A 25,874-nucleotide genomic window follows, 5' to 3' on the forward strand; every position below is an offset into this window, starting at 1 on the left:
AGTAACGGACGCCGGGGACGTTAACACACACACACAGAGACACACACAGACTACCTGGGCATCCTGGTTCAAGCTCACAGACCGGTACCCGCCTTCCTCTCACACACGCAGAGGACGAGGGGGAGAGAGTGAGAGGCTGCCAGACTACCTGGCAGACGCCGGCGTACACAAAGACACGGGGGGAAATAAACAAGCAGATGTTTCTAATGAAGTAGGAGGCTTTGAGCACTCACAGGGGATTTGGGTTATGCCGTCAGACGAGTCACTGACCGGCCGGCCATCCTTGTCCCATCACAAGACACAGATGAAGGTGATTAATGAAACAAGGAGGCTGTGGCTTAATCGTGAGATCTGACGCTTTCGCCATAGAAGTGCCGTCAGTTACAACAAACAAGGCTAAATTTCCCACATGCTCTTGACACCGAGATCATCTTACAACCACTGACTCTTGAGATTAATCTGAGATGAAGGACGGTTTACTGACTGACCTGCCGTCTCGTCTGGGTGACACAAAGACAATGAGACCAGACTTACTTAATGACTTTAGATCTTAAAGGGAGATTTTGAGGAAAATAGTGGTGAGCAACCAAGTGGAAAAAATTTGTTGACTTCTCACCCAAATAGTTTGGTTATTTTGTAGTAGAGGGTTTGTTTAGTTGTTTTTTGGTTATATCATAATTATTTTACATACATTTTTTTATATTCTGTTTTAAAAAAAAGCATAATCTAAGTAAATATATTATAATATATTATTTAAAAAAAACAAAAAACATTTCACTTAACTAGTGCTGAAATATCACAAGCACAGCAATGAGAAATTACACCGTTATGAGGCTGTTATGGAACACAGACCTGAGGGTTGTACTCTGTACGCTGTGGGAAGTCAAGAGTTAAACTGGAAATTGGTCATAAAGAGGCGATGAGCAACTGGTGGGGTGTGGTTCTTTGTCAGGGGATAACCACATCATATGATGGGGATGCCAAAAAATGGCAATTTAATAGCAATTTGTGATGAAAATTATCATTCAAATGAGGCAGTTCTCATTTATGAGTGGACAAAAGCCCACACACTAACACACACAGACACCTCAGCATGAAAAAGTTTCACCAGGGCTTTTTGTTTTTTACAGAAAAAGTGGCATTGAGTTTACATCTCTTAAGCCTCTTAGAGAGAAACATTTTCTTTCTCCTTGGTAATCCTTTTCACAAACATATTTTCTAAGTTGGCACACAGGTGGCACTCCTTGAGATATTCTCTCTCTCTCAAAAACAAGATCAGAAATTCAATCAAAGAGCAGAGCTCGGCCAATCAGATCTCAGTGTCTGTGGCAACAGCAGCATCAGTCCGTGCAGCCATTGGTCCGATGTTTCACACAGCGGAGGCAGTAATTGGCTGATGGTGCGCCGAGGCTTCATTGCCTCCATGGCAACATTGCTTCCTTATTGCTTAGGGAAGGTGAAAAGGAGGGAAAGAGGGGAGGCGACTTTCACTCAGACGCTACCTCTGCATTATTCATCCTTTGTCCCCGAGTGCTCGTAGAATGTGTGTAGATGTACTGACTGATGCATGTGTGTGTTTGTGTGTTGGTCTTGATTTGCCTGGTAGTGATTGGTTAAGACTTTAAGGGGTGAACGGGGTGAAACCGGTGCAATAATTGCACTCAGCAGTGCAATGCATCCAGCAACATCATGTCTATATATAAAACGGCTAAATGAGTTCAGAGCCCATTCATAGTGATGCTGACTTCAAACACGGCTACTAGCCTTTAAGCTTTATTACTCCGAGTGGAACAACAGAACCATTTGGGACTTTATTCTCCAAAAATCAGTTTGGTAGAGGGAGCAGCGGCGCACATCTGGACAGCCGAGCGGCTTGCATCATCCGCATTCTGCTCAGGCACCTCATCCGTAAGCCAGGACTGGATGAAGACAACAACACCACCCACCAACAACACCCTCACCACCAGAAACAACAACAAAAAAAAAAAACACCACGCGGCTTGTTTGTTGTTGTTTTGACTTTTTTTCCCAGCAGTTGGGGTGGGGAGAATTAGAGGGAGGGGGAGGGAGAAAGAAGGGTGAGGGTGGGGTTAGCAGAGAGAAAAACATCACACAGAGATTAGGGTGGTGGGATTGTGACGGAGGGAGGAGGAGGGATGGGGGGGGGATTCAGGACTCCTCCCCCGTGTATGTGTCTGAGCATGAGTGGGGGGGTGTAACGTCTGTTGACAGGCGTGCCGGCCAGCGAGCTGGCTGGCTGTTCCTCCGGCAGTGAACACGATGACGAGATGGCAACAGGCACTCAGCATAGCACGTGCTCTCAGTTGCCATCGCAACCTGCCCTTGGATACAGCGTGCTGGTTGGCCGTTTCTAACTGTTGTTGTTCTGTGAGGCTGATGAAACCTCGTGGGTGAGGGAGGGCAACCGCTACAGCATGAAGCTGCTTCTCCTGTCTTTTTAGAAAGTGTTGCTAGGCACATTAGGGGTCAGTTGGTAAACAAACACACCCATTAATATATAACCAACCCCCCCCCCCCCCCCCTCACACACACTCAACCCCAAAGACCCTAAACTTGCTGTTTAACTCTTAAATCCGACGGATAGTTCTAATTAGAGACAAAGCAGGATGATCCACTGACTGTTGGTGAATAAAGTCAGAGAAACAGAAACATTTAAATAGATTATCCTGGCAGTTTTAACTTGTTTGTTTTTTTTGTTTGTTTGTTTTAGTCCTGTATGTTAAAACTAATAACTAATGATATTAAAATAATTTCCTCTTTTTTTTTAAACAGGTGAACATTTTATTATACAAAAGAACAAGAGACAAAACAGGCATTTACAACTGTAACCAAACAAAAACAAAAATGAACAAACCAATAAGGATTAATCTGATAACAATAAACAAAGGGGCACAAAGTGCTGTACATTTTAAATTCCAATGATATGTGATGTCTTTTGATGATCCCGATAATGTGCCCAACCCTGTTGCAACTTGAATTCTTGTTGTTCAGTACCAGCCACTGAAAGCATGCATTCAGCAATACTGTCTGCCTTGGAGGAAGAGAACAAAGACAGAGTGTATGTGGCCTCGCGTGGCCCGATCGATACGGCGTTGTGCTGAGTGTGCAGCTTGCCTGATGAAATCCTGGACAAATAAACATTCTGCTCTCAGCTTACATTCCTTCTGCACCGCGACGCGCAGGGAAGATGGTGCCATGAGCCACGGGAGTTGAGCTGACAACATGATTGATTACAAGCGCAGGCAGTCTTTGTTTCACCATCGGTAATCAGAACAAAGCGGAGTGGAACATGCCTGTGTGTGTGTGTGTGTGTAAGTATTTGTGCACAAGGTGAAGCTAGGACAAAATATATGAGATGAAACTTGGAGGAGGAAGCTTTAGAGTAAAAGTAGGAGAAGGGAGTGAGGGTATCACATCCGTATATTCAACACCTGGACAAAGGACCCACCCACACAGGCTGACGTCCATCACTGTCACACCTCATCACAGTCGTCCTGAAGGCCGATTTCGATATCCTCCAGCCTCTGTGCCATGGACATGACCAGCATTTTCATCTGGGGAGGGTGGGGACAGAAGGTAGATTTTTTAACAGTGCCCGTGATGTACGTGCCAGCGAACAGGAAGGGTAGAACACAGCAGAAAGATGAGTTGAGAGAGGATGGAGGTTACAGGAGGGTTCAACAAGGGAAGAAGCGGAGGAGAAAATTGGACAGGTGGGAAATGAGGGGAGCAGCAGGAAGCAGTGAAGAAGAAAGAGAGGAGGAGTAAAGATAATTTGAAAAAGGGGACAAGGAGGGAGGCTGAGAAAACCCAGAGGGGAAGTGGTCGGGGATGGATGGGTATAGAAGGGGAGGGGGGTGGTGGTGAGAGGAGGAGGGGGGGGGGGGGGGCTGGCAGGTCAGTGAGTGTACAAGATGAAACACCCAAACAAGTGTCTAGGAGTCAGACAGACAGACAGAATACATTAACTCTGGCGGCAAGGTTGATGGGCATCGGCGTCATCACATACATAGCTGAGGACAAAGACTGTGTATGTACGACCTGAGTGGAAGTCGTCTGAAATCACTCGTGACGCCCCAGACAAACTTTTTTTTTTTTTTTCCAATAACCTACTTTGACAAACAACAAGGTTTTACTTTTTTATGTAACAAAAGAAGTGGGGCAGCAATTATAGTGATTTTCCATCTCAACGTTTCACAACCTGTCAGCTAGAAGCTCATCCAATTAATCACCTGGTTAATAAAATCAGCTCGAAATGCCTCAGGTGACCTCTGGCATATCATGTTGTGTCCGACCGACCACCCCAAACCCAAAGATGTTCGATTTGCAGCTATTTAAACTTCATTTGGTGTTTATGCTCAATAGTTTCTTTTAAAAAATCCCAATGTTATTCTTTCCTGAAGCACTGAACATTACATCAGGCAACACTTTTTATGTATTATTCCCTTTGTGTTCCCTTTTGCACTGTTGTATGTAGTATATGTTTTTAATGTTATGGATAGTATATGTATTTTTACTCTTCTCTGGGAGAAGCCAAGGAAACATTTCCACTGAGGTGATTCATCTACTTAGATTTCATATTCAGCTTCATGCTGATTGAGTCATCAATGAATCTACTGAAAACAAAACAAAAGCTACACTACAGGAACTTTGTCCATAACATAAAATTTAAAAAAGGGCACAACACTTATTTAAATCAGAGCTGGATCATCGACTTGTTGCCACAGACATATTTTTGAGGGCACTGAAAAGTGTTGGATTTCAATGTGTACAAGAGGTGCGGACGGAAAACTCATCACATACCAATCATAGTGACTGAGTCGAGATGAACTTATGTCAAGCTGGCAAAACAGCTTTGGGCACACGCTTAACACAATGCTGATGAAAAGTAATTAGAGAAGGTTATTTGGCTCACAAGAAACTACTGGTTTAAGTTCTTGACGACATTAAAGGTCTCTATAATCTTGTTATGATGCACCAATGGGTAACGATGGACGATGGCGATAAGACCACCAAATATTAATACAATCAGTGAGCAGCCACAGTCAGATTAACCCTCACACTGATACTAAACACACCCAATGACAAGGTGGATTTACGTGCTAACCTACATATTATCATAACCTACATATTAACATAATTGTGTCTATTCATTGAGCCTTTTGTATGAGTGACACATGGTGAAGCTGATTCACTTAGAAATGTGTTTGTTTTGTTTTTTTCCAAAAGTGGAGCAGAGCTGGACGTAAGTAATTAATAATGGGAAATAATTACAGCCGTCACACACACAATAAAGACATGGTAATTAATGTGCTAATGCAAACACACACAGACTTTGAGTCTCCATAACAAATATGAAAGTACAATTCACTCACTGCTCACATGCAGTGTTTTTTTTAATTCTCTGTTTATAAGTAGTCTAACCCGTTTAAAATAAACACGCTGGCTAGATGTCAGCTCTTAACACAATGGATCGGTCCTGACTTGCAGAAAACTCATTGAGCAGTGACAATAAACAAAATACCACAAATACATCCAGCTATAATGACAAAAGCTCATGAGCAAAACATGTTTTTCCTCCAACAAAGATTCCTCAGCATGTTCCCCATCACAGCTATTGTCCATGGTTCAAGAGTGTGGGAGGGCTGCTGGGGACTCCTGCCTGCTATCACCACCTACTGGCCAATTTGAGCATTTATGGGTATTTTTCAAACAAAGGATGCTTTAGAATAACTTTGGGAATCAGTGCATTACTCCAATGAAAAATTTAGATTTTCAGATTTCTAATACTGATGTCCCACTTAAAAACATACAGTTAAAGAGGAAAGGAATTAAAAGTGAAAATTATACAAATTTATGCTTAGAAACATCTGGATGTTGACGTTTGAGTCCTTCAAATGTATTTTTTTGTTGTTGTAATCTACTCTAAAACAGAAGAGAAAATAAACCTGTTTGCAGAGGGGTGACATGGAGAGATGAGGTAATGTCTGATTTAAGAGTCTGCCCATCAGAGCAGTGAGGGCTTCCCAGAACTGAGCTGATGTCATCACGAGTGCAACCTGTGCATTGATAATCAATGAGAAAGAGCTGTGTGTAATTCACTGAAAGCAAGACGATACACAAGAGAACACTTACTGCCGCCGCCACTGACGTAATGTGTATATCTGCTCCTTCCTCATGTGTTTTTTTTTTCAACCACACAAAAACAATACAATTCTTAAGGACTGAACTTTGTCTGTGTTTGGAAAAATAGGTGTGGTTATACATTGCAATGAGCTTTGCAGCAACAACTCACAGCAAGACACTATCAGAGGAGCCAAACAAAGAAAAGCAGCAGCAGCAGGAGCAGCAGCAGTGTAATTTACCTCTGTCAGCTGTTGTTCAACAGCGCCTCTGTACTCCAGTGTGACCGGCTGCTCTTTGGGGCCCTCTGCTGCCAACATCTGGTTTGCAGAGCCAAGAACATAGCTGAAAAAGATTTACAGTATAATATTAACAGTGGCAAATTCAACACAATACACCAGCCAACGCATCACCTGTATAAAGCTCATCACATTCAGTCTTATGTGCTATGGTACTGTGCATAATTTTCAAATTCGGAACATGACTCACAGTATAGCTCATCCTACTTTCAATTCATTATTTAAAACATATGGGAGTTTGGCTTTCAGTTCCATATGCCTTTAAACACAACACCACTAGGTTTCTTGCAATATCTCTAAATCTTGTAGATGGGACATTTTGTTGCTAAGATGAAGGTTTTCCTACATGAGAGTCCATGTTCTTAAGTTTGGGGCAGGATACTGGTGTCCATTTTTCCAAATATAGTCAATGAGGAAACAGTTGAAAGTAAGTGCACCTGCATGATGTTTATTTCATTTACAGGACAATAAACAGTGACTCAAAGATATGTTAACTCGTGCCTGTGTATTCAGATATTCCTATTCCCAAAAATCCGGGCATTGAACATACCTGTCGATGCTTACTACATCAAAACAGAATGCAAATCTCTTGTGGTCCAGGTTCTTAGGTGTTGATGCATAAACCATGCCGAGCACAGAGTGGCAGCCTTGGCAGAAGAGATCTGTGACCAGGCTGCAGTGGGAAAATTATAAGAAACATGAGCAGAGTTTAGCCTAAATCAGATAACAAAGTGATACAGATTCAATCAGATGAGTAACAAAAAAAATGCACCTGTAATTTTGTAAATGAACCAAAGAAATACATTTAGTGTAAACTATCAGGGTATGAGACTAATGCTGTTTCTTTCCTCTGTATTCAATTATTGAATGAAATTGTAGTTTTATGAGGCTGATAAAATTAGGTGGTAGTTTGTGATCCCGAGGGGTGTGGGGGGAACACTTTTCTTACCAGAGAGTTTTTTTGCTTGCTTCATACAGACGAGTCTCGTCTCCAACCAAGACGTTGTCAGTGACCCCTGAGAACAAAACACCACAAATGTCATAATGTAGCATTATATCGCAGACTCCAAATGTTTAAATTCCTGACCTCTACAGCTGTTTGTGAATGCATCACTCAAGAGTTTTCAGGCAGTATGCATCGAACAGTCTTAGCTGATAGCATTCAGATTGGATGACAACTGTTTTAAAGAGGTCTGAACATATATTTTTTTAGAGTAGCTATCTTAATATGGATTTAATTGTCAGGGTACATTCAATACAATATCATTTAATTGTATGTAATAAATTGTGGTGATAACAGTGTGCATAATAGTTTAAATCTTATGTTACTAAAAGAGTTGTGCCATGGACGATGATACACTCTGCAACTGATCATGTCTTTGCAAACATACAGATATGATTTGCTTTCTTAGGTACCGGAGCACGTGACAGAGCTTTGGATACATGGTTAGTGCACAATATTCTCCCTACTTTTGGGTGAGAGGAAATCGATCAAACAGAAGTTGCAGAAAATAAAAGGAAAGAAGCCTCTATTCGAAAAATTCCAGGATTAGCCTATCATGTTATGATCAAAAAGTGACTTTTCATTTCATCTAATATCTGTTATTATAGAACTAGATGATTTGTTGATAGAATGTATATGTATAAAAGATTTTAGATTAGGTTTTAGATTTTAAATCAATTGTTAATAGGGTTCACACCATACACAACACTACTACATGTGTAAGGTGCAATGACAGTTATTCATGTTGTCAACTGGGGGGGGGTTAAGTTACCAAACATCTACTGAAATACGTAATTATCATTTTCTGTCTTTTTTTTTATCCTGATATGCTCATAAATTGTTCTCATTGTATGCTAGAATTTGCGTGTCAGGCCTTGACTGTTTTAACATCAGTGCACTTGATTTTTTGACAAAATGATTTGTATTTCTATACCACAACAGAAAGACAGAAACCGGACAAAACCAGTATAACTCCCATACTCACGCTTCAACTTGATTTGGTTTTCGCCGTCCTCACTTCCATCCCAGGCCAGTGAGTCCCCGACAGGTAGTTTGCACTTCCCGCAGATGAAGACCACAGGTCCGTCCTCACCGTCCTCGTCCTCCTCTGCATGGCCGAACAGCTTCGCTTCCACGGCGGTCGAGTCCACACTGGACGTTTCAAATGTGGCGTTCGCTCGTCTCTGTCGATACTTTTTAGACTTTGTTTCGACGATGGTAGAGTCTAAACTGGACGTGTCAAACGCAGCACTTACACTTTTCTGTCGGTGTTTTGCTTTAGTTAACTTTTCTCTTGTCGCCATTTTTACTAGTTCCCCCAAAACAAACCGTTTCAAACTTTGGCGGGTGGTTGACAGTGAGAGTTCACCTCTACGTACTTCCGACTTCGTCTCTCCACCCTGTTGTTTTTCCTATTTTGACTCTGACATCAGAAATTGAAGCAAAATTAATAGTGGATATGAAATGTAATACCTCGGTTTTGCTTAGGACTTCTTTGTGAGCTGGACGCAAGTATAGATATATGTTTTTAATCAATTTCTTTTTTGCACGCCTTATAACTCAAACGTATGTCAGTCAGTTATATTACTTGTATATCTTTGTTAAACGTCAATAAACGAATATAAACTCTAAATGTATATTTTCGGTTTCGTACATGCATCTTGACAACCTTAGACAGACCACGGAGTTTGTTTCCCTTCGCTGTTACGTTTCGTGAATTATCTTGATCAGTTTTATTCATCTTTGAAACGTGGACCGGATAAACGTTGTTTTAAAAAGTGAAATTAATTGTCTTCTATTGCCTATCTCGCTTGTACTCAACTTAATCATTCACCAGTTTTAGTCTATTTCTAGTCTGTTAGTTAAAAAAAAAAAAAAAATCTAAATAGTCGTTGTTGGCAAACGTCATAAGGAACCTATTTTTCATTGGTTGGCAACTAGGAAGTGATTAGCATAATTGTAGGGGCGCGAAACCAAACATGAAATAGTTCTCTTTTCCCTGGAGCTGCAGGACCTCTGGAAGTTTTGATAAGATTCGTTGTTTTGCAGTTTTATATCTTTTTTTATCCATAATGTGTGAAAAGATCAAGAAGGTAACGTTTACTGCTTCGGTAACGCGATGTTGCAGGTTAATACAGGGACTGGGGTTGTTGCTAGTTGTTTACCCTCCGGTCCTCTGTGGCTCCTCAGGTGAACAGCTGGCTCAGCGCGGTGTTTGGGGATCAGCCGGTGCCGCAGTTCGAGGTGAACACCCGGACGGTGGACGTCCTGTACCAGCTGGCTGAGTCCAGTGACGCCCGGTGCAGCGACACGGCTCTGCTCATAGAGGACCTGAAGCAGAAAGCATCAGAGTACCAGGCTGATGGTGAGTCAGTGGTAGAGGCCAATGCTCTGAAAGTCACTGATGGTATATGTCACTCTGTTTGTGCCACTGTGATATTATTCTTTTCATTAAATTATTCATGAATAAAACGTTTTACCTTTTATTTACTAAACACCTAGCTACACTGTTCTATAGGACACTAGCTTTGCCCATAATTTCAGCAAATCATGATTATCAGATTTAAGTCCTGGTTCCTGATGACATATCTTTCAATTTAGATCCAAAATAAAGCAATTCTTATTAACATTGCTACTGTGTATGATATACCAATACTGTCTCCTACAAATAAATCAACATTCATCCCAGTGGTCACTGGTGGGCCACGCTTATTTCACTGTCATATTTAGTTCTTAGTGGTTAGATTTGTTTTGTGAGGAAACCTCCCATTGATCTGAATTAAATCTGTACCAGGAGAAAAAATATGTTGCCAATTCAAAAACTAGGATTCACTCTTTGTTTAAAACTTGTATGATAATGTATGATCATTTGTGTTTCTTAGAAAAGTATCTTCTTTTCCATATCACATGTTCAGTAAAATATGAAATGTCATTAATACTGACAGGAATAGCCAAAACTAAGAATCATTAACAAAGTAGTGACAACATGTCGGAGATCTAACATGTGTTTTCTCCACCAGGTGCTCATCTCCAGGATGTTCTTCTGCAAGGTGTTGACCTGTCCCATGCAAGCCTGTCAAAGCCTGCTGCTGACTACCTGTCTGCTTTAGTGGACAACGCCATGGTGCTTGGAGTGAGAGACACATCACTGGGCAGGTAATGTATTGTTACATTGTCAGCGTCTGTTTCCTTGTCACCGGTCTCTGAGGACAGACATGACAACTAGGAGAGGAAAGAAGACACTTTTGGTCATCTTTGTTATCATTTCTTGTGTAGCTTCATGCCGGCAGTGAACAACCTCACCGACCAACTCCTGGAAGCAGAGAAGTCCAACAGAAAACTTGAGAGGGAGCTCAGAGGCCTCAGAAAAAGACTTGGTGCTACTCTGGTGCTGAGGGGAAACTTGCAAGAGTAAGAACATGCACGCTGCTGTACTGATGCATTATGTGATTATTTCAATTTTTATCATTACCACAGTAAACACAAATAATGTGGTCTTTCACATACTGTATAAAGACACATGCCAAAAGTTAGAACAGATATAACATTTGCTGCTACCTGCTTGTTCTTCATCTTTACTCTCTGCTCTTAATCATCCTCAGGGACATCAATAAAACAGTTAAATCTCAAGCGGTGGAGAGCGCTAAGGCAGAGGAGAGACTGCTCAACATGGATTTTGTGAGAGCAAAATCTAAAGAGCTCAGCAACAGACGGGAGAGAGCAGAGGTACGTTGTTCTGTATCTGTACCAGCTGCATTGTGTTGGTACATGATACAATATACTATTATGAAGGAAACTGTTGTATTATTTTATCCTGTCTGCTGAGATATTGGTGTCTGACTGGGGCAGTCGTGCTGGGTTAGAAGACTGAACAAAATGTTACTAATATCAAGTCACTATGCAGCTGAAAGCGGCATAAATTATTGATGTCCGCTGCCTCCAATTAAAAAAAAAAAATCAAACAAGCAATGGCATAAAAATAATCAATTAGAAGGGTGAAAGATAGAGGGGATGAGAAGAGTCTAAAAACTGGGAAGAAGACAAACTTTGCCAAAAGTAAATGAATTGATTAAATAGTTTGCTGACTGACAGGGTGTTTTCTGACCTGGATATAATGCGGGCATCAAGTTACGGCCTCTGGTTTAGAAAACAGAGGTGATGCCAACATGTAACGCCCTTCGTATCATTGTCGGGAGAGACCAGGATTTCATAATATCGCCGCCGTGCCAGAGTGTTGACGTGGAGCTTTATCCAGTTCTATCGATCCTACAGGCTCAACTTGTATCCAGGAACATGGACAAGTCTATCACCCACCAGGCCGTTGTGCAGCTCTCCGAGGTATTTAAGCTTGTACACATGCACCACCGTCATCACCATGGAAATGAAAAAACGCTGTAGAGCTTTTGTGCTTTCACAGGGTTTAAAACGTGTCATCTTATTTGTCCTCTCTGCAGGAAGTCACCACTCTGAAACAAGAAATAATCCCCCTCGCAAAGAAGCTGGAGCCGTACATGGACCTGAGCCCAGTATGTTTGTTTTCAGTCTTGTTTCACATCATTCCCTCTTCTTCTTTCAGAATCCTGCTTCATGTTTAAGTCCATGAACACTGAACTAATCTTCACTTGTTAGGAAATGTGTTGCTGCAGTTGGTTTTACTGATTATTTTTCCCCTCTAAACCTCAACAGAATCCGTCTCTTGCTATAGTGAAGATAGAGGAAGCAAAAAGAGAATTGGTGAGTATCTAAGAAGTCCATTATTTAACAAACAATACATGGATGCTCAGTGTTTTATCTGAATGCAACTGTGTTTCCTTACTTACAGGCTGCCCTCGATTCCCAGTTTGAGATGAATGTGGATTTCAAGTAAAAATGTTCTGTTTTATTAAAATCCTTTCTGTTTTTCTGTGTTTGAAAAATAAAGTGTATTAAAGTTATGTGTCTGTCCAACTCAGAGTCCCCATGTGTTATGTCAGCTTCTGAATGTCTTACTGAGCTATTGTATTATATTTATAGGAAAAAGGAGGTTTTTATACGCACATCATGCTGTAGGCTATTGAGGTTCCCTTTCTTATATTTATAGGAAACCATCAGATTCTCAGTTTTGCAAATTACAACTTATTATCCTCAAACGTTCTTTTTTTTATATTTGCTTAAATCTCCAAAATCTATTAAGTTAGCTTTTGAAAACATGCACTCACCATTAACAGGTCCATGGCAAACAAATTATTACTTTTTTTGACTCATTTACTGTACAAATCTTTTCAAGTTAAGAATATGTGTTATAAACGACCTCTCGTCCCTTCAGTTGGACTGATTGTCTTTATCTCTGTTACACAAAACACTAATCAAGTGTTTTGTCTTGGTCTCTGCAGTTCATTCATGGGGTTGTCTCGCCATGTGGTTGAATAAGTTCGTCATCATGTCGTGGCAATATTTTCTTTAATCAAGTTTATTTTCAAAATTTGCCTCATCCATTAGGTATGTTTCTGTAGGTTGATAAGAATCTTTGAGATACACTGAAGGGCCTTTCTCACCGTACCACAAAACATGACTCTAATCATGTTATGAGTACATTCACTCCCATGTAATTTGCCTTCCTGTTTAACCTATATGTCTGAGGGTCGTCTCAAAAAACAAAGTCCAGGAATTTTTTTCCGTTTGACAACAAAATTCCAGCGGCTTTGGAGGGATAACAGCACATGAAAGGCTGTTTTTGTGGAGCCACTCCCTGTGCGCCTAAAGCTAAAGTACAGCAAACGGAGCTAACTCTGGTTGAAGAGGGGGATGTCTGCTGTCCAGTTTGTATGCAAAATGTCACCTCTCAATTCCATCCCCCCCTTGCCCGTCCCCTCTGAGCGTGGAGACCCCAACGTCTCCGTCAGCTTGACTGTTGTAGGTCTGACATGGAGATTGACCGGTTACCATGGAGTGGGTCATGGATGTGGGCTGGGGAGCTGTTTTACCCAGTAGGCCCCCTGTTTCATTCAAACACACCACGGGCTGGGACATGAGCAGTTTATGAAAAGACACAGAATCAAAATATTGTTCACTAGAAACTGGATGCTTGTAGATTATAAAATAAAGAAATGAATAGTGCTGAGACAGTATTTTTTGATAGATAGATAGATAGATAGATAGATAGATAGATAGATAGATAGATAGATAGATAGATAGATAGATAGATAGATAGATAGATAGATAGATAGATTTTGCACAATTTGACACAAATTTCCCTAATATAAAATGAAATGAGTATGAATGAATATCGACAATAAAAGCCTTTTAAGTTAAGTTTATTTGAACAGGTTAAAAACAGATCAATTACAATAAACTTTATTGTCCACCATTGTGGAAAATGACATTGTTTAGTGCAGGGAGTGGAAACACATCCTCTTTAATCCCAAATAATTTACATTTCAGGAAATGAAAGTGAGGAATGAACAGAATGAGAGCATCTCTGCCATAATCCAGAAAGTAAACATGTGCCTCATGGGTAGGTGGGTGGTAGGTGGGTGGGGGCCAGTGCGTCATACCATTGAGCGCGTCGCCCCTCTCCGCTTTAAAATAGTTTTGATGTGCCACGCCCACTCTATAATTCCCACTCAGCTGTTACTGGAAGACGAGTTTAGTTTCCACACGCGTTCATTCACAAATCTGCGCCGTGGAGCTACAGGACAGTCGGTCTGGGACTCATCATCACCATCACCACCATCATCATCATCATCATCACCGCCATCATCATCACCACGCGTCACATTAATCAGCTGTCTCTCACTTTGAACAACTTGTTGCGCAGCTGCTATTTCTCCCCCTGCGGTGCGTCGCCGCTGTTATTTGGCAGCAAACAGTCGCTGCTTTGTGTTGCTGTGATAATTTTTTTTTTCTCGCACGTGAACGAACCACGTTTCGTCAGAGATGAGTCTCGACCCTCGGACTCGTTTCACCTTTCCCCGTGAGTCTTCCTCTCCATGTGAAGTCCCGGAGCCTGCGCTGGTTTCTGGAGTCTGGTCCTCCTGAATATGAGCCCAGAGCCGGGGGATGCGTCCCAGTCACGGACCAGACTGGAGCCACAGCCTCCTCTACCTGACTCTGCTGCTGTGGACCAGGCGCCTGAACGCACTGGCTGACTTCTCAAGTAAGATGATGGTGGTGGTGGTGGTGGTGGTGGTGATGATGGTGTGATGAGGAGGAGGTTGATGTTGTAAATGGTTGTACTTTAGTGACCCGTGTTTCTGCAGATTATCTATATGGTGCAGACTATATGCTGGTTGCAGTCTTTTTCCACATTGCCAGTGTTCTTAAAATATCATCCATGTGTCCCCAAGATCCAATTTGAGATTTGGCATGGAGCAGCACTGCACAGCAGTCAGAGATGCCATGACAACAGTGTGAAGAGTGCAGTATATGTCTCTCAATGTACTGTCTTGTTATAACATAATAAAGAAGCGTGCACTGTTGATCATCTAGTTCTGAATTGTGCCAGATTCCTCCTCTGGAGAACAGATAATGTAAACATCACAAGATAAAACTGACTTTGAATCAGACGTAACTTAATCAGCATGCCACACAACAAAGGTGGATCGCATTAGGTTGGAGTGCCAGTTGGCAGAATTTGCCACCCAGGAAAGAGGACTGGCAGTCAGGCAGCACTTTGATGGGTGACTTTTCAGAGCAACATGAGACAACTAACAGAGCTGCAAGGAGGCCAAACGATCTGATCCCAAACCCAGATGAAACAGACTGGGTTAAAAAAATAAATAAAAATAAAAGTTGCTTCAAAGTTAAAATCCTTTTTCAGTTTTTTTTGTTGTTGTTGTTTCCTTTGTTGCTCCTGTAAATAATAAGAAGCCTATAGCTGTCCCTGGAACACACACTTTGGTTATATAATGAAGGGGATTTAAGTTGTTCTCCAGGTGTTTTCTGTTGCTCCTCTATTGAATTAAAGGATCCACAAAGAATCAGATTTAAAACTTAGTGGTGAAGATAGATAAAAGATAAAAAATATAAGTCTCATGCACCACCTTTTATGAGACAGCTTTCTCCAGAGCCACAGAAGACAGTAAAGCCCTGTTTTCACCATGAGTGAACTGGACTACACAGAACTCCCCTCCAATACAAAAATAGGCAAAGAGTAGTGATTTGTGTGGAGCTAAGATCTTTGTACATGGTACAAGCAGCACACCCTGTTATTTTTAAAGACTTTATATGAATGAGTGAGTTGTATAATAATTCAACCCCTCCCTGTACAGTCGTCATGAGAGAGGAAATTAGCTGTAGAAATGAAACCAGAATGCAAACATGTTTATTTTCTCTAAAGCTGGCCATTTTAACATGGGAGTCAGTAGTTTTGGAACCAGTCTCAACTGGTCATTCATAGGATGAGAAGTCCTGGAGTCCTGTAGAACTGGATGAGTGTCCATTTAAATGCTCCGTATACTGGACTGAATGTGTACTACGGCCTATAATAACCAGTGTCCTGTGTGCAGCAGACTACCTGTCCAGGATCATCACCAGTCACTCTGCTCACGCCTGTGACGGTCACCCTCTGCGCCTCCACTGCCCACGTCACTCCACCATCTCCATCCAGTCGGCCTTCTACGGAGGCGGCGAGTCGTGGCAGTGCAAATCCCACCTGGACCCTCCACCCAGACCCCACCACAACCACAGCTGCTCCGCTTTTACTGCTCTACAGGTGCGTTTTTATGGGATATACTGTATGGCACTTTTCACTCTCACTGGGACACCGTGTGAGGGTGGGTGTTCACCAGTTTCAGCTGATTTATTTGAGTGGTTTTCTCCTCCCCATGTGTGTTTTACATTAGTAGTGAACGCACCACCCTAAGGTTAGCAAATCATTATGAAGGCACAGCTCACTCTCTTCCATTTATTAGATTATTTCATCAGCCCTCTGTGAGTTGAGGCATCACTTCCTGTTTACTGCTGAATGCTTATTGGTGTTTTCTCTGCAGAAGCTGCTGTCTGAGTGTCAGAGCTACAGAGACTGCCAGCTACCTGTCAATCATCTGCTGTTTGGGAAGGACCCCTGTCCCGGCACCAGCAAATACCTCCATGTGGACTACAAGTGTAAACCCAGTGAGTTTAGCAGCTCAGCTCCCATGTGTTCCTCCCCCTGTTAAACCTCCCCTCAGTCTCCATGTTTCTCCATCAGTTTCTTTCACACTTACTCTGGGAAGTGGGCGTGGACACAGCCACACAGCCACACACATAAATCCCCTCATGGCTCCCCTCACCCCCCATGTTTCCCTCTTCACTCAGCTGAACACAAAAGACATGTGGCATGTGAGGGGGAGAACATGTTCCTGCGCTGCAAGCCCCCCAGGGTGCTGAACATCTACGCAGCTGTCTATGGCAGAGGTCTAGGAGAGAGTGACACCTGCCCCTCACACCTGACCAGACCACCCCCGTTTGGTGAGTCGACAGGATGTTCAGTTTTTCCTCACATGGTGGTGAATGAGAGATGGTGAACCCAAGAATAATAATAAGTGTTTAGGCTGAAAATCTGTTTTATTTTAGCAGTTTACACAGGGAAAGATGAAGTTAAAGGGAAAGTTCAACATTTTGGCAAATTGGCCCATTGCCATAATCTCTATAGTCATAGCAGTAGGTTTGTTACCTTAAATTATCGGTGCAAGCTATTTTTAGAACGGCAGAGCAGAGCTGCAAGCTGCTCAGAGCTACACTACGGAGGCTCATGGGATTTCTTGGTTTCCCTCATCAAACTCATCAAATACACAATCTAACAACTCCAAAATGCTCTCGTGGACAAATTGTGACCTGCACATTCACCACACTATAATAATGGAATGATATTAGACAGAGTTGTTTTCTAGGCAAATGCAGAGACTGCTTGCTGAAAAACTGCGCATCAGCGGTTTTGCATGAATTTACCTCGAAAACGTTACTGTCTCGTAACGTTTCGTTATTATCTCATAGCGTGGTGAATGTGCAGGTCACAATTTGTCCACGAGAGCGTTTTGGAGTTGTTGGGTTGTGTATTTGATGAGTTTGATGAGGGAAACCAAGAAATTCCATGACCCTCCGTAGCGTAGCTCTGGGCAGCTCGCGGCTCTGCTCCACCGTTCTAAAAATAGCTTGCACCGACAATTAAAGGTAATGAACCTATTCCTAAAACTATAGGGATTATGGCAATGGGCCAAATTGCCAAAATGTTGAACTATCCCTTTAAGCTTTAGCTTTAAGTATTACTTTACACTAATGTGAAAAAGAAATCAGTTTAAGGGTGCAACATAAAGCACTTTAATGTATTTCTTCTTGGTGTTCCTTGGTGTCATTAATCCATATTATGCAGAAGATGTTTTTACTTTGTGGTAAATGTGCTGAAACAAAAGCTGGCTGACAGTATTAAATATGCTTTGTGCTGATGATTATTCACTCCTCACTATAAAGTGAACTATTAGTCTTTAGCACTCTCTAGCAATCTGTGAATGAATAAATGAGAGTGAGCTCAGACAGAGCCAGAGGCCTTTTTCTCAGCTCATACTAGAACCTGTAGGTAAAGCACAGGTGTTACTAATAAAACATTACAATGGTGTGTTCTGTTCAAGCATCCCAGTGTGACAGTGAGCCAGCATGCACAACACCAAGGACCCTCAAACCAAATGATACTGAACAAGAATCCACCATCATTAATGTTTATCATCTACAGCTGTGCTTTTCCTGTTGTAACGCCACACAGTGTCCTCTGTGATACAGCTCTATGACGGATGGGGACACTAGTGAATGTCCTCAGCGTCAGTTTTTGCACTGAAAGAGTTGTAGGCATTCAATGGAGAAAAGTCGTTTTTATAAAATAGGAAACTAAAAGGCGTACGCTATAGCAGATGCTTTTCATTGTTTTCATTTTTGGCACGCTGCAGCAGAAAACACCGAGGCGGAACCAGTCACAGTAACGACTGCATTATAATCAGGTGTGTTCCTGCCATCAGTGACATAATTGGCTGCACCTGTGCTTTTCCTGCTGAGACGAGTCAGAGCGGTTGCTGTGGAAAAGCTCGGTGTGAAACGCTGAATTATCATTAGTCATTAATTCCGCAAAATTAGATTCATTTTACAATGAAATGACACAATGCCTGGACATATTGTGACTAATCCTCTTTTAATGATTTTGTTTTTTGTTTTAATGCCTTGAGAATAAAATGGTGCCAACAGTGGATCCTGGCTTAGTCATCATGACGTAAATAAAACAGGATTGTGATATTGGAATTAATGTGAAGGCCGCGCTGCAAGAGCTTGATTTAACGGGCAGATGCAGAATGAACTTCATTTAGTAGTCTGATGTGGCTGATTGATTGTTTATTGAAGCAGTGTGGTTGATTTATTTTGGTGCTGTGTCATAACTGCAGTGCTAAAAAACATGAATCAATGTCTGTCTTGCTGCGGCACTCATTCAATGAGACCTAAAGGTAGCCTACCAGCAGACAGGTGCATCTTATGTGTGCTATGAAATACAATCCAGCTGGAGCCACCACTTCAGAATAAGCAAAAAAACATGACGTTATCTAACACAGATGCACTGAGTTAACTATTTGCTTTGCTTAAAAAAAAAAAAAAAAAACACACACACACACACACACACATACATACACCAGATGGCTGCCAAAGGAAAAGGTGATTTCATTGAGTTCAACTACAACCAATCTATTGCAGCTGTGATCGCTGGACACGCACTAACAGCAAGTTGTCTCATTGTTTGACTTCACAGAGTGTCTCAACCACGAGGCTGTGCACGCCGTGTCCAAGTCCTGCTACAGCAAACAGAAGTGTGTTGTTGCCGTCAGCAACCAGACCTTTAGGGACCCCTGCTTTCCAGGAACCAGGAAGTACCTCAGCGTGGTCTATTCTTGTGGTAGGACTCCTTGTGCTTCCTCATTCACAAAATATAATTACAGGCCTGGTGATGAATTAGAGAGTGGTCTAGAAATAGGATCACGTCATGTCTGTTTGTTTGTTTTTTTCTTTTTACCCTTCAGTCATTATCAAACAGCTCCAACAGTCAACATGTGAAATTTCCTTCTGTGAATTCTTATCTGCTGATCTCAGCCATCAGATTTTCTTCTGGTATCACACCCAATAACACAGTTAAGCAGAGAATAATAAGACTGTGTGCTCAGATTTGACATCCTGGTAAACTTCCTGCGATTGGCACAAATGCCAGTGAGGTCATCCGGCAACAATTGTTCGTGAATCATAATTTGGAGAAGTGACTTTAGCCGGACGGTGGAGAGGGAATTCTTCCGACTGGCTCTGCCGTCTCCATCTGCCACAAAACAATGTGTGTTAACCTTGTAGAGCGATGATAAACACAGCAGGGGCAGAAACTGTTCATAATGTGAGAGTGGATGTGGGAAGTGGTGCACAGCTGAATGGTCTCTGAGTCTTTATCAGCAGTAAAGACAGACTGTCTCCTCTGCCTTTCCTCCAACAGTACCACGGACTTTACTGCAGGAGGCCGACCCCGGCGTATTCAGCTCCACCTCGTCTCCCACTGTGTCCACACAGAGAGGTAGCATCATGTCATCTGCTGTCAGTCCAGAGTAGACGCAGTCTGCACTCATCTGTCTCAACAGGCTGCTGCAGACACAACTAAACAGGAAGTGCTTCTCAATTCAAAACATTAGGCTTAATTTAGGGCTGCTGATTGATTAAAATAAATAAACTGATTACACAAATTCCTGTGGATAATCATAATGGATTTTTTTATTCTTGAGATAAAATCAAAAAATGTATATACTGTGTAGAATGAGCATGAAGGGAATATATTTATATTAAAATACTATTGTTTGATTTTGTTTACATTGTTTTAAGTTTGAACATAGATTCTCTCCTGTCAGCTACAGACTTCCATCTAACAGTAACATTTTCTTATCCCATTAGTAACAAGAACCAAAGCCAGGCCTATATATTTTAGTGCCAGTTTAATTCCAAAATCAGCAAGGCCAGTAACATTATCAGTAATAATTTGTAATGCACTCATGCATTATTATTAATGATAGAGAAAAAAAGGAATGTGCTCCATGTTATAGTGTAAATTGAATTTTAAAAAGGTCCAGTAATAACAATAATGTAAAGTGAATTGCTGCAAAATTAAGAACATATATGATATATATTATTTTATAAATGTTATATCATTATAATAATTATAATAGCCTATATTTCAACCTACACAACCACAGAATAATGTATTATAGTCTATTAAATCTGATTAAAGCTGGGGTAGGCAGGAGTTGTTTGAAAAACAAAATATTAACTTTTTTTTTTTTTAAAGAAAATTAGGTTTTCCCATTCAGCTGTCAGGAAGGAAAGGTCTGTGCGATCACAACAAATCCTGCCTACCCCAGCTTTAATCAGAATACAAGCATTTTATATAGAAACAAAGCATCTACAGCCATGTTTAAAGGTGAGATTCTTCCTATTTCTCTCCCCATCATCTGTTCTGATCTCTGATGTTCTCAGCAACTCCTCCTGTGGACCTGGAGGAACCGTTCCCTAAAGGGTCAAGAAGGCCAGAGAACTCAGGAGCGATGATGAGCAACTCTCTCCTGACCTATGCCTACATCAAAGGTACACATCATCTACATGCACTCATGAACACACAGAGTGTTTCCTTTACATCTCCTCCCTTCACTTCCCCATCACAGAACATCCAGAGATGGCGGCGCTGCTGTTCACCTCCAGCGTGTGCATCGGCCTCCTGCTCACACTGCTGGCCGTGTCGGTCAGAGTGACCTGCAGAGGGCACGCGCTCAGAGATCACAGACCTGCATCCAAGCCTTGCAGCCAGGTGGAGGATGAGCATGAAGACCACGAGGACGACGAGGATGATGACGACGAAGGGACAGATAGCTCTTTGATCTCTGCTGCGGAGAGGAAGGCCATATACAACTGGGAGGAAGTGACCTATGTGAGCGAGGCGGCTGAGCGGGCGGAGAGGATTGAGCGCAGGGAGATGATCATACAGGAGATCTGGATGAACGCCTATCTGAACGGCAGTCCATCCTAAACACACGTGTCAGCCTTTGATCATAGGGGAAAAGAAAGAAACCTTTTTTATGACATTGCAAAGCAGTTTGTTGTGTGTGTTTTACCTTTTTATTTTTTACACAAGCTTTCAATTTGTGATGAATGTAATGTTAAAGTATACCGCAGTAGTAGCTATTTTCAAGGGACCAGCAGAGCTTTATGCTGCGAGACGTTTGGTTAAAACATTGTATTTATTCATATTCGCCACCAAATGAAGCTAAAATTTCAGGTTGAGTCTGTTTACTGAAACAAACAGGAGGGAATCACTGGCCACAGCTGCCACAGTCACTGATAACAACTGTATCAGTGGAGCTGATAGATCACTACAAACCAAAGAACAGGTCAGGGAATGTGTCAAACACACACACACACACACACACACGTTTGTATGGCTATCTTTGTGAGGACACTCATTGACATATTTTCCCTACCCCCTTACCCTAACCTTAACCATTCAAAACAAATGCCTAACCTTAACCATTACTCTTAACCTAACTTAATTATAATAACCTACAAGTCTTAACCCTCAAACAGCCCTTGGAAGGGGTCTGAGAAAGTGAGGACCGGCCAAAATGTCCTCACTCTGATGGTGTAAAACTCAAACTGGTCCTCACATGTATAGCTGCACAAGTACACACACACACACACACACACACCAGTTTGTCTAAAGGGACCATGAAGCCGTAACTTTCATCTCTGAACTCCTTCTGTCTTTTAACTCCAGGTGGGAAAACCAGTGATTTTCAATCATTGTCACACATTTATGGTTAATTAAGTGTCAGGGATCAGATTTCCTAACAGTGGTAAAAATGTTTTGTTTACTGGAAAGACAGGATTTATCACGACTGACAAAAATAGACACATCGTAGTGTTTTCCCTACAGTATAGCTACATTAGGGGTCATTAAAATTGGCAGCTGTTCATACCAGAGACTCAAGGTTTGTGTTCAAGTTTCACCTGCCACAGCTCGTCACTGTTGTTTTGTTTTTTTCAAAGAGCCTTCTGACATGGATGAAGAAAAAGTCAAATTCAAATTCTTTGAAATCCACACATCATGTCCAGGTTTGTTTTTGTTAATGCAGCGTTCCCACACACACACACTCCTCACCTCTTTGTCACAGAAGCTCCACCAACTTTTCCACAACCCCTCCAAACACCCTCACGCCGAACTCTGCAACTTCCTCATCCCTGCTGGGACGAGAGCTGGAACCACCGACTGCTATGTGGCAACTTCCTGCCTCAGAGCAGCACGGACTTTCAGAGGGTTTAAGTGTGTGTCAGCACCAGCAGGAGACAAAGAGAGGAAAGGTGTAGCATCCTTATCCCTGAACTCCGGGTGATGTTAACACCGTGTTTCAGCTGAAGCACAACTTCTGAGACTTTGCCTAACCATTTAGCACATCATTAACATAAATGTAAAAACACTGTGTATACCTTTTGAAACCCTTGTGTAACCCTTGTGTTTGTATTTCTTTAAAACACTGTAAAAATGAGCAGTAGATATAGATTAAACTTAAAAATTTAATTTTCTTTGCACAGTTTCAGTAAAAATGTAACTTTACAACCGGGTAATAACAATCAGAAGGAACACAGGGAGAACATTCAATAAACCAGGTTTATGATGATATCAGCCTCCATGTGACATCATTACCAGGTTTGTCATACTTTTAAATCCAGATGTCTGCTTCACATTTCAGTTTGGTTAAAAATAAACATAAGTGTTCATCCAGATACTGCGTCAGAAGCAGCTTTAGATGTTTGAGCACATCAGCTGTATGACGTCCTCTGGAAGACATCAAATAAGACAAAAGGTGAACACACACATTGTGATAAGGCATCTCAGCTGGTATCGCAGTGGTAGTGGGCTTCATCTCGGCCCCCATTTGATGTTGGTGAGTCCTTGGAACTGTTTTTTCAGGGCCTGTCTGTCTGACCACTCCGAGTCCATGTAGCTATCATCATCTGCCTCCTCCAGTTTCTGAAAATGTTAGTAAGAAGACAGTTAGAAAGGCACAGTCAGTAAACAGGAAGCTGATTGTTTGTCCTCCTCTGCCTCTCCTCACCTTGAGCTCCTCCTGCCTCCTGTAGCAATGTAGCATCATCTGTTTCTGCTGCTCATCAGTGACCACAGGCTCCCGCGCTGGTGCCCCCTGTCCTTTCTGAGGGGAACAGCAAGTGGATCACAGTTTATTCTCAATACCAAGATACACATCATAAAACAACAAAAACACTGCCTGCGGTACATCACGCCATCTTACCTTCTGTATTTTGACCACAAGCTTTGTCTTCTCATTTTTGCCAATGTAGTCCTGCAGTTTTTTCCCCCTCTGCATCTCTTTGGCAGCCCACCACAGCTGACACTCGTCCTCCGTGATCACCTGCAGGGACGCCTGAGACAAAAACACAGAAGACACATGCAGAGGGAAGAGGGAGAAAGAGAAAGGCGTAGAAGACGTTACAAAGACAGCTGCATAGCTTCCTGAATTTTTAAAAATCTAATTATCTGAACAATAATGTTATTTTTTAATGTACCGATCAGCTAACGGCCACTGAGAAACGCTGCTGAACCTGAATCAGCTGTTCACCTGTGTTCCTGAAAGGTCTTCACATTCCTCAAACTCCATCCTGATGGGGTCGTGGGGAGGCAGCCCCATGGGGTACACAATCATGACGGCACCCCTTAACTGATCCAGGGCTTCTTTTACCATCTCCATGGTAACGCAAACATTGGCTTGAGCCTGTTTCTACAGGGAGAGAGAAAGAAAGGTAGATGAGTAGAAAAAACACAGATGATTGATGAACATAGTAATGGAAAATAACTCTGATACTCACTTTGGAGATCAGCGCCTTTGCCTCCTCCATTGTCTTCATCAACACCTCTTTCATTTTATCATTGGGAGCTGGTCGAAGGCAAAGATAATGAGACATCACATTGCCAACACCAAAACAACATTTTGATTTATTTAATAAAAATTACACTACAACTTGCTCACGAAACATTTGCATACAGACAAGGTAGACTGCAATGATTCCACCAGAACTCTAATAACATAGTTTCATGAAGATTAAAAGAAACTACTTATAGCTATGTGTCATCCTTTAACAAGGGGTTCACATGTGTCACTTTTTTGTGATTCACAGCTACATCCTCATGCAAAAAGGGACAATCTATATTTACCATGTATGTAAAATACTATTGTTTATCTATCTATCTATCAACCTGAGTCTCACCATGTCCATTCCTCCTCCCAATCTCATCCTTCCTCAAGACAGGCCCTCCGCTGGGAACACACTTGTCCTCCCACTCATCTCTCAGCTTCAGCTCCACTACCTGCTCCGCTGTCAGCCCCTGCATGTTGGGGGGCAGAGTGACGCCGTGGTCGGCCAGCTCTGGGATTTCTAAAGGTTAAAACAATGAACAAACAGGTCTTACACACTGAGCCTGATCTTATTTACAACTGAAAACAAGTGAAATACAGTAGGTTAATGAACCCAGGCCATAATGTCCATGCCAGTTTCACCTGAACATATCCTGTCCACTTTCAGTCTCCCGTTGTAAATGGCTGTAATTTGCTGGATCACCGTCTCCATGGACGCGTCCACGGTGGTGATGAAAAGGAACTGGCTCTCGTCGCCTCGCTTCACATGCAGCTGCACCATGTTGTGGAGGAGCTCACCGCCTGTTCACCTGCTGAAAGACACGATGCAAGAAGAGCTCAAGTCTGCTCTGAGTAGTGAACCCGCAACTCCGCGGTGCTGTCGCTGAGTAAAAGCCTCGGCCACAACACTGTAGCCATAGCAACGGACGCTTCTAGAAAAACCTACAGATAGCATTTAGCGATACAGCTAATACAAAGTGTTTACACTCACAGGCTCGGTGTGTTTACAAGTACATTTCTATAAAATGGAGGCACGTACCTTTACAATGAAACGGCAAGCACAAGGCAGCTCGAAACACAGATAACACTGGGCTCACACTCTGTTTACAACCGGTGACATCCAAAGCTAGCAGCAGCAGCACGTCTTCTCCTCCTTCGCTGACTCGTCTTCCTCTTCGGAGTTTAGCGGTTGACATGTCACGAATCGGTGCATTACCGCCACCTACTGGACTGAAGTATGGTTCAGTATAAAAACGTATAAGTAATTGAGTAATTAAATAAGTAAATAATACATAACTGTTCACTCAGTATCCACTCAGTTATTTTTAAGATATTGGCAGGGCCGGCCCTATGATTTTTGTGGCCCTGAACAAGATTGTGGTCGTGGCCCCCAAAACACTCCAAGTGCAAACACCAAATCACACACACTGCTTACAACTGAATGAACAGACACACACAGACATGTTTATGTGTTAATTAGGCTAATTG

The 25,874-nt window shown here is 42.1% G+C and overlaps 4 protein-coding genes across 6 annotated transcripts; 2 read left to right on the plus strand and 2 right to left on the minus strand.

The window, feature by feature from the left end:
• Positions 1–3,019: 3,019 nt before the first annotated feature.
• Positions 3,020–8,750, minus strand: mis18a (MIS18 kinetochore protein A; the record flags this gene model as incomplete). Its single annotated transcript, XM_083985953.1, has 5 exons — positions 3,020–3,575; positions 6,387–6,489; positions 6,994–7,116; positions 7,393–7,459; positions 8,432–8,750. 5 exons carry the CDS (start codon positions 8,748–8,750, stop codon positions 3,495–3,497), a joined length of 693 nt encoding a protein of 230 aa, XP_083842079.1. The 3' UTR covers positions 3,020–3,494.
• A 670-nt stretch (positions 8,751–9,420) lies between these two features.
• haus1 (HAUS augmin-like complex, subunit 1) lies at positions 9,421–12,192 on the plus strand (the record flags this gene model as incomplete). Its single annotated transcript, XM_083985933.1, has 8 exons — positions 9,421–9,539; positions 9,637–9,811; positions 10,467–10,602; positions 10,723–10,857; positions 11,049–11,172; positions 11,719–11,784; positions 11,901–11,972; positions 12,133–12,192. The coding sequence occupies exons 1-8, from the start codon at positions 9,519–9,521 to the stop codon at positions 12,190–12,192; spliced, it is 789 nt and encodes a 262-aa protein (XP_083842059.1). The 5' UTR covers positions 9,421–9,518.
• A 1,874-nt stretch (positions 12,193–14,066) lies between these two features.
• Positions 14,067–22,007, plus strand: eva1c (eva-1 homolog C (C. elegans)). 2 transcript variants are annotated; one of them, XM_083986347.1, is made up of 8 exons: positions 14,067–14,581; positions 15,933–16,138; positions 16,416–16,539; positions 16,723–16,875; positions 19,190–19,333; positions 19,913–19,990; positions 20,941–21,048; positions 21,126–22,007. In XM_083986347.1, exons 1-8 carry the CDS (start codon positions 14,485–14,487, stop codon positions 21,485–21,487), a joined length of 1,272 nt encoding a protein of 423 aa, XP_083842473.1. In that variant the 5' UTR covers positions 14,067–14,484; the 3' UTR covers positions 21,488–22,007. The 2 variants fall into 2 exon arrangements, with proteins under 2 accessions (XP_083842473.1, XP_083842474.1); XM_083986348.1 differs by having other exon boundaries at positions 15,936–16,138.
• A 161-nt stretch (positions 22,008–22,168) lies between these two features.
• cfap298 (cilia and flagella associated protein 298) lies at positions 22,169–25,574 on the minus strand. Of its 2 annotated transcripts, none has more exons than XM_083986227.1 (8): positions 25,426–25,574; positions 25,029–25,198; positions 24,739–24,906; positions 24,340–24,407; positions 24,093–24,251; positions 23,766–23,897; positions 23,571–23,666; positions 22,169–23,485 (listed from the first exon to the last, which is right to left on the minus strand). In XM_083986227.1, exons 2-8 carry the CDS (start codon positions 25,165–25,167, stop codon positions 23,375–23,377), a joined length of 873 nt encoding a protein of 290 aa, XP_083842353.1. In that variant the 5' UTR covers positions 25,168–25,198; positions 25,426–25,574; the 3' UTR covers positions 22,169–23,374. The 2 variants fall into 2 exon arrangements, with proteins under 2 accessions (XP_083842353.1, XP_083842354.1); XM_083986228.1 differs by having other exon boundaries at positions 25,029–25,195; positions 25,426–25,531.
• Between the last annotated feature and the right edge of the window lie 300 nt (positions 25,575–25,874).

This window comes from Trachurus trachurus (genome assembly GCF_905171665.1).
Source record: "Trachurus trachurus genome assembly, chromosome: 14".
Taxonomy (NCBI): Eukaryota; Metazoa; Chordata; class Actinopteri; order Carangiformes; family Carangidae; genus Trachurus; species Trachurus trachurus.